Source organism: Ruditapes philippinarum, unplaced genomic scaffold (genome assembly GCF_026571515.1).
Source record: "Ruditapes philippinarum isolate M1 unplaced genomic scaffold, ASM2657151v2 ctg1648_1_1_1_1, whole genome shotgun sequence".
Taxonomy (NCBI): Eukaryota; Metazoa; Mollusca; class Bivalvia; order Venerida; family Veneridae; genus Ruditapes; species Ruditapes philippinarum.
The window spans coordinates 83,032-91,565 of NW_026852612.1; the positions used below are offsets into that span (position 1 = coordinate 83,032).

At 32.9% G+C, this 8,534-nt stretch overlaps 1 protein-coding gene across 1 annotated transcript; it reads right to left on the reverse strand.

The window, feature by feature from the left end:
- Positions 1-4,058: 4,058 nt before the first annotated feature.
- Positions 4,059-8,327, reverse strand: LOC132719028 (probable splicing factor, arginine/serine-rich 1). The gene is made up of 3 exons (XM_060702769.1): positions 8,226-8,327; positions 5,101-5,418; positions 4,059-4,186 (listed from the first exon to the last, which is right to left on the reverse strand). The coding sequence occupies exons 1-3, from the start codon at positions 8,261-8,263 to the stop codon at positions 4,168-4,170; spliced, it is 375 nt and encodes a 124-aa protein (XP_060558752.1). The 5' UTR covers positions 8,264-8,327; the 3' UTR covers positions 4,059-4,167.
- Positions 8,328-8,534: the final 207 nt, after the last annotated feature.

Here is an 8,534-nt window from a genome sequence, read left to right on the forward strand (position 1 = left end):
ATCTTATTAGTTAAAGTGAACTGCACAAGAACCATGACTCTGCCTTGGTTAATGTTAGAGTTAGTGCCCTTTATAATTTTTACACTTTGAACATTGTCTGGGACACAACTCAGAAACCACGAGAGGTATCAAAAAGAAACTTAGTAGATACATAGATCTCATTGAGTAGAAGAGCAGTGCACAAGAACCATAACTGTGCACATTATAACTTTTGAGTATTAACAGCCTTTGTCTTTTTCAGACCTAATTTTTGTCCATAGTGTAACTCCAACAGTATCAAAACTAGTATCTACTGACTTAAAACTTTGCAGACAGATAGATCTAATAGTGGAAAAGTGCAGTGCACAAGAACCATAACTCTGCCTCATAATTTTGAAGTTACTGCCCTTAAGTGTTAATACTTTTTTCACTGCATATTTAAAACAGTTTTAACCTTTTTCAGCAACTACCTATAACATAATAATACCTTGATGCTGAACTTGGTTAACACATTATGGACAAACTTAGTAACTTTTCTGTGTTCAAAACCTATTCGGGGAAAATCACCTGGTTGAACTGGCTCTTTTTTATTTTAATAACTGCTCATCATTTTTCTACCTCTATAACTGCAATACTTATATGTCTGGGGTTTTTTTCTTCATATAATATACTACTGTTTCATTTTTCGACATACTAGTATATTTTGACATGACATCATTTGCGTTACACAAATATGGTGCCTGTGATAAATAGAATATATTAAATTTGTGTAAGTTCATTACTGAATTTATTGAACTTGTTGAATAAAATAATATCATGCTCGCCAGAGGCTCACATAATATAATTTTATTCAACTTGTTCAATAAATTCAGTATTGAACTTGCACTCATTCAATAATTCCTCTATTACTTTCTAAAATAATGACTGCTTTTCCAATTTGCTACTCTAAAAGCTGCTTATTCAATAATTGATGATTCTACTTCTAAGACTTCAAGTGATGCATTTCTCTATCTGAAAGACTGCTTTAATATTTCATTTTCTTGCTAGAAGTTTGCTGATCATTGATTATCCAGCAGCTCTTCTATAAGTCAGACTGAGACTTCTATAAAGTATTCTAAAAATATTGTAAGGGTCTCTCCTACTTCTAGAATTGAGAAGCACAGAAATATTCTGGTTGGTATTAATGAAAAGGGGGATGGGAGATAACAAATACTCAAAAGGGAGGGGAAAAGTGCTGCATATAAGCCCAAAAAAATGTGGGCCCTGTAAACGTGCAGCCTTGGTTAAATTATTGTGATGCTGCAACAGTTGTTGCCTCAAGCAAAGGCTTAACCCTTCTTAACATAAACACTTTTTAGCTCACCTGTCACAAAGTGACAGGGTGAGCTTTTGTGATCGCTTTTCGTCCGGCGTCCGTCCGTCCGTCGTCCGTAAACTTTTGCTTTAAAAGACATCTCCTCATAAACCACTGAGCCAATTTCATCCAAACTTCACAGGAATGTTCCTTTGGTGGTCACCTTTAAAAATTGTTCAAAGAATTTAATTCCATGCAGAACTCTGGTTGCCATGGCAACCGAAAGAAAAATCTTTAAATATCTTCTTTTAAACAACCCTAAGAGCTAGAGCTTAGATATTTGGCATGAAACATCTTCTAATGAGTGTCTACCAAGTTTGTTCAAATAAAAGCCCTGGGGTCAAAATTGGCCCCGCCCCGGGGGGGTCATTGATTTTCCCTATATGCATATAGTAAAAACTTAAAAAATCTTCTTTTAAAGAACTGTAAGAGCTAGAGCTTAGATATTTAGCATGAAACATCTTCTAGTGAATGTCTACCAAGTTTGTTCAAATAAAAGCCCTGGGGTCAAAATTGGCCCCGCCCCAGGGGGTCATTGATATTCCTTATATGCATATAGTAAAAACTTATAAAATCTTCTTTTAAAGAACCCAAAGAGCTAGAGCTAAGATATTTAGCATGAGACATGTTCTAATGGGTGTCTACCAAGTATGTTCAAATAAAAGCCCTGGGGTCAAAACTGGCCCCGCCCCGGGGGTCATTGATTTTCCTTATATACATAGCAAAAACTTAAAAATCTTCTTTGAAAAAACCCAAATAACTAGAGTTTAGATATTAAGCATGAAACATCTTTAAGTAAATATCTACAAAGTTTGTTCAAATAAAAGCCCAGGGGTCAAAACTGGCCCTGCCCGAGGGGTGTCATTGTTTTTTACTCTATGTGTATAGTAAAAACTTAAAAAATCTTCTTTTAAAAAACCCAATGAGCTAGAACTTAGATGTTTTGCATGAAACAACTTCCTATGGGTGTCTACCAAGTCTGTTCAAATAAACAAATAAAAGCCCTTGGGTAAAAATTGGGCCGGGGGGGGGGGGGGTTGGGCTATATACAGGTGAGCGACCTCAGGGCCATCATGGCCCTCTTGTTCATTGTTCACTTTAAACAAAAAAGCAGAAATATACCTATAGATGGCTTTTATCAAGGGTTTGTGGCAAGATCACAATCTCTATAAATACTGCGTTGAAAGTAAAATGGCCAGAGACACTTCCTTAGTCATTCATACCACTATTCACTACCAATTATAAATAGTCAAACTATCTAAACGGCCTCCAACCTCCCCTTATAGCCGTCCGTACCACCCTTTACTACTAAAACTTAAAGAATATAAAAAAAACTCTATCTAAATGGTATCTGACCACCCTACACATCTGACATACTATCAGTACCTCTAGAATATATATAACACTAACTAAAACGGCCTCCAACCTCCCCTTATAGCCGTCCGTACCACCCTTTACTACTAACAGAATATAATAATACTATCTAAATGGTATCTGACCTCCTTAAAAGCTGTTCACATAGTACTTAAGTACCTTTAGAATATGTAACTAAACACTAACTAAACGGCCTCCAACCTCCCCTTACAGCCGCCCGTACCACCCTTTACTACCTATAGACCATAAATTTACACTATCTAAAATAACCTCAGACCACCCCTTACCTACAAGGTCTCAAATCTCTCATACCACCCTTTACTTCCTACTGACAAGTCAAAGATTAGAACTGCCTGTATCACCCTGCACTAATTAATACCTAAATTATTGTACTTGACAACTGACCTCTTATCTACCTTTAATATAAATCTACATTTTTTTTTGTATTTTTAAAAATTTTGTTCTTTTTTTATTTTGTTTTTCAAAAATTTTAATATTTTTTTTTTGTATTTTTTAAATCTTTTTAAATTCTAATATCTACCAAATGCTGTAGCTAATATCTACTATTTAAACCAATGAATTCAATAAACCCAAAATGTTTAAAAAATTTGAAAATTCATATTTAAATTAATTTTAATAATGTCTTCAAATGAAGTTTACTAAGTTTAGAAAGGGATTTAACTCTAAGAAAAATGAAAGAAGACTAATGGCTCTTAGATCTTACTTAAAAAAAAATAGCAAGGTGCCTTAAATAATATCTTAAAAAGTCAGTGAAAAGCAAAAAAGAATATAGCAACGTGTGCAAAGATAAAAATTCATTATTGTTTTTACCATAAACCATTTTTACCATTCTGTTTCTACTTGAAGCAGACTGTCTACATAAAACCACTTATCCCCTTACTATACTACAGTGGGTATGAATCCTAACAGGGGCTAAGTTTTCATTCATGTGTGGCAGCTATCCACATGGGGTGCACCTGGGTGGGCACTGAGACATGTTTTCCTCAACAATAAAGCTTGAAAGGATCTATATGTACTTTACAAACCAAATCAATCAATCATGTTAAAAACGAAAAATGCCACTTTGATTACTTATAAAACAGTTCATAAGGGACGCATCAAGGTTTGCTGAAGTTAGTATTTTCAGGTTAAGTGGTTGCAACTTAAATAAATAATACTTAGATAAAAAAGTTTGATCCCAATCTTTTAAAATAAGCCAAAATATAGCTGGATACATAGATAAAATTTCAGAAAACTGGTGAAATTAATAACTGAAGGGTTATTGACAACATTATTGGATAAAAACTTATTAGAAAACAAAACTAACTACCCTACACCCCCTACAGCATTACTACACTACAGTAACTAACTAGTAAAAATACCTCCCAAAGTTGGGATGACTTGGGTTGACATGGATGGCAGACCGTTTTGCAGCAGGGTACCAATCTGTATCATTGTCCCTACCACGCTTGCGGCTCACTGAAATATATAGTAACTTTTGTTAAATTCAATGAAATGTTAATACATTATAACTACTACAACAATTATAAATTCACTTCAATCTAGTAAAGGCCATTATACTTCACATATGGCATAAGAATTATAATTTGTTGTTTTGGTAAGAGTTTTATACCTGAAAAAAGATGGAAATATTAAATAAAATATAAAAATATATGGAATGCATCATTTTCAAATGAAGTGAGAAAATAAAAATAATTTATCCATCTGACACTGGTGAAGTTCTGAAATAAAATATAAACAGTCATGATAATATGATTGAGATGAGCACCTTTCTTACTGCTGTCCTTGCTATTTTTAGACAGCAGGAGACTGAAGTCAAAATGCTCTTCAGCCTCAAGACGCCATTCCTCCATCTGCCAGATCATCTCATGTGTGAGGCTGGTAAAACAATAATTTAAATGTTAAGTATAAATCTAAGTTTAACAATGATCAATAAAAACAGTCATGACATGAGTGTGACAACAGGCCCTTTTCTGAAAATCTTTATTTGGAAAAAAAATATGATTAAATTGATATCTAAAATACATTTTTTCCCAACCCTGCTTTTTGTCAGCTGTAAATTAATATAGTAAAATTTTGCACTGTTTAAATAAAGAAAATATAATTCATTTTCATTTTTTTCTATAGCTATGTTTTCCATCTTTTTGAAGATTAACATGGAAAAAGGACCTATTGTCATAAATAATTTCCTTATTATTATATTATTATTATTACAATATAATTAGCAAATACACAAATCACTGTTAATTAAAAAAGGAGAGACTGTTAATCTGTTATTATTTAATAGAACAAAATGTTACAGTCTAAAAATATCTAATTATGGGTACAATTTTAATTATTTTTCATTCAAAGAAATTGTATAAAGTACTTACTGTGTACCAAATAGCTCAGAGAATTCTGGTTCGTTGAGCTGATCAAGTACTAGAGGCACTTCCTCTCTTGGAGGTGTTGATGTCCGGTCTATCTTGATGACCGAAGAACTAGTACCACTACCACTAGGTCTATTATCCCTAGACCAATGGGGACTAGGGGTCCTAGACCTTTTGGAATAGCACTTGTCCCTGGCACATCTAGATCTAGACCTGGGACTAGGAGCCCTACATCTATTGGAATGGCACTTGTCCCTGGTACATCCAGATCTCGACCGGGACCTGGGACGCCTAGACCTAGATCTAGAACGTCTTCTTTGTCTGAAAATACAAATGTATATTAAAATTAAAGAAATGAAATGAAAAAAAAAATCAAATGAAAAAAAAAATTAATGTTAACACAATGTCAAAATATCTGTCCAACAAGAATTGTTGATACTGGATCTACAAAGATGATCATCCAGTGATTTTTTAAAACTTTTTTTCACAGCAATCTGTACCTCTGAAATTGGGAATTTTTAGCGTGCTTATCTGTCAAATTGTGAAATAATATACAAGAATAAATCATCACCTGTAATCACTTAATTCATACAGTTAATAATTATGTTCATAGGTTAAGCTTTCTTCTTTTTATTCCCTCAAATATATTAATCAAATTCTCAAGATTGTCATGTGTCAGTTCCTGATTTTTTTGGTGCTGAAAAGCAATCCTGCTAATTGTGAATTTTTTAACACATTTTTGTGATTTTTTTATGCTTTTTGGCATTGTGAGGAGGCCTTATTTCGGGTTCAAACTCAGCCAAAAAAAATCACTGTGATCTGATCTGTATTTGAATTCAAATTAAGAAAAGTATAAATAACTTATTATACACAGCAATTTTCTTGAGCATTCAAACCAACAAATATCAATTTTAGTCACTGAAAAAACAGTGTTTAGCTAAATATATAGAATTCTTAATTTATTTTCCATTACTACAGTAAAATCTTAGGATTGAAAGAATTTAGTTAAGTGGACCTCTGAACTAAATGACTGTTTGTGCATTTTAATAACTATGCTGTTATTCTGAATTTAGTTCAAATTTATTGAAGTTTTGAATATAAACATGTAAAAAAAGCAGGGTTGAGAGGAAAGCGAGTGTGCTAAATTGCAAATATTTTAATTTGTTTACCCACTAAACTAGATGTTATCCTTGTTTATGGCCACATTAATTCTGTCCAGGTTTTAAACTTGCATGCCTGACAGATGAGCCAAAACATTTCAAGAAAATTAAAGTTGAGAAAAATGAACTTAGATTTTAAGATTAAGAAAAGTAAAAAGATTATGTAATAATTTACATGTTATTTGCAATTAAGGACAGTCTGATTTTGCAGTATTTATCACCTTATTTTTACTGCACATTATTAACACAGTAGGAAGCTCTATTTTTTCCTTCAATATTTTGATGTCTCTTTAGTAATTTAGTGGATTGCTGGTGCTGCTTGCTATGTGAAAATTATTTTCTTTGACTTTGTTTATTTCACAATACTATTTTAATTTTAAAAACATTATCTTTTTATGAAAATTAGCATTAATCTGAAGTCTTATTGCTTTAACCTTTAAAGTGGCAGGAATTACAAAACAAAAGAAGAACAACAACAACAACAAAAAACCTGCACATGGATTGCATAATACAAAGAAATTGTCAACATCTCAAAAAAGCACATGATCATCTGATAGTCTACTACAAAACAATTGGGAAAGAATAACTATCGAGTTTTTTACATCATATAAAAATTGTGAAGAGTTAATTTAAGCTAGATTCATAGTAAAATAGAATTCAGTGTTAGCGATTTTCCCTAACTTTACTGAGTACCTGGGACTCAGTGCTAATAGATCTGTTACGTCCCAATTCAAATGGAACGAGTCCTCAATTACAAAAATGTCAATGTTTGCATAACTTCATAATACAATCAAATTTGTGACTGTTGATGTTCGCGGATACCATTGATAGGTTGGCCCAAAACGAGGCCGAGCACTTGCTCCTAGTCTACGTTTGGGATATAAATCTGCATTGCTAATGAGAAAGGAACAAATGAAAATGAGGTGAAAGTCAAGTTCTTATAATACAATTTATTTAAAGTGAATAGAAAATCATTTTCAAGCAGAGCAAAAAAACTTAAGAGAGAATTGACCAATTATCGGGGAAAAAGTGTTTCGTCCCAGGGACTCAACAGCCCTTTTTTCTTTCCTCCCTGGCAATTTTAGCGAGTAAATTGATATGTTTACTCAGTAAACGCGAACACTGCTTAGAATCTACATGCAAATATCAAATATTTGTGCGGCCATTACTCGTATCTAAGGAGCGGATTCTGCGCATGAAATCTAACCAATCAAAACATAGATTTCAAATACAATGGCGGACTTAGAGAAAATAGTCCCCCGCAAATGAATTAATGTATCGGTTTCCATGCACGAAAATCGTCTTTTCGTAAGTTTCCATCACTCAAAAATTATCTTAATAAAAAATATTTTTTCGATGTAAAGATATTTGATCATTATGTGATATGTCTACTGTAACCATCAACGGAAAAACCACAATCTATAAATAGAACAAGTCGCGGTTGCTATGTCAAGTCTCAAGAGTAAGAAAAATGTTTGCAGCAGAATCAAATCAACCCGATTTTGCTGTTCATTTCCAATCCAATTTAATCTTAGAAATATTTTTCTTTCTTTTATTATAGCTTTGTCGTGTTTTAAATAAAACTTATTGTGAACAATGCATTTTTCGGAAGAATTTTAGGCTTGCCTAGAATCTAGATTTAAGTTTTTTTCGGCGGCATTTTTAAAACTTACTATTTTGTTTACCGAAACTGTATCGATATTAAACGGCACCAATTTAACAACATAAAGGTTTTGGAAATAAAATTAAACAATGGAAATATTGTACAATTTATTATTTTCTGGTCATTGTGTATCAAGTTTCAGTAAACCTTACCCCGCCCACTATGATGTAGCAGCAGACTGTAATCGCGATTTAAATATCGAAAAATTACTTAAATGAAACTGAAATAACAGTAACAGTATAGCGTAGGTAAAAAATATAATATTTATGCGTTAATTCAAATGTCCAAAATGCTAAAACACTTACGAATAGTATGAAGATTGTCTTTCTCTGTCAGAGCGCATATTTTCAATGTTAACTTTGACTGCAGATGTATGAATCTGAACGTGCCAGCCTGACAACAATGCTCTTTATATATGGTATCCAGGGGGTAGGTCGACCAATCAGTGCCGACTATCCAGTCGACCAATCAGAAACTAGCATTCAAAATTTCGCGGGCACCAAACTTGTGTTTTTTAATTGCATTAAAACACGATTTCTAAAATAACTACGCATCGGAGTTGAGTTCTGTTTTTGACAATTAGTTACTGTACAGTTACGCAATATCTTAAAACA

Coding starts and splice junctions, on each gene's coding strand:
- LOC132719028 (XM_060702769.1), bottom strand. CDS start 8,263: ATGCGCTCTGACAGAGAAAGACAATCTTCATACTATTC. Junction 5,419..8,225: donor AGACAATCTTCATACTATTC/GTAAGTGTTTTA, acceptor TTGTATTTTCAG/ACAAAGAAGACGTTCTAGAT.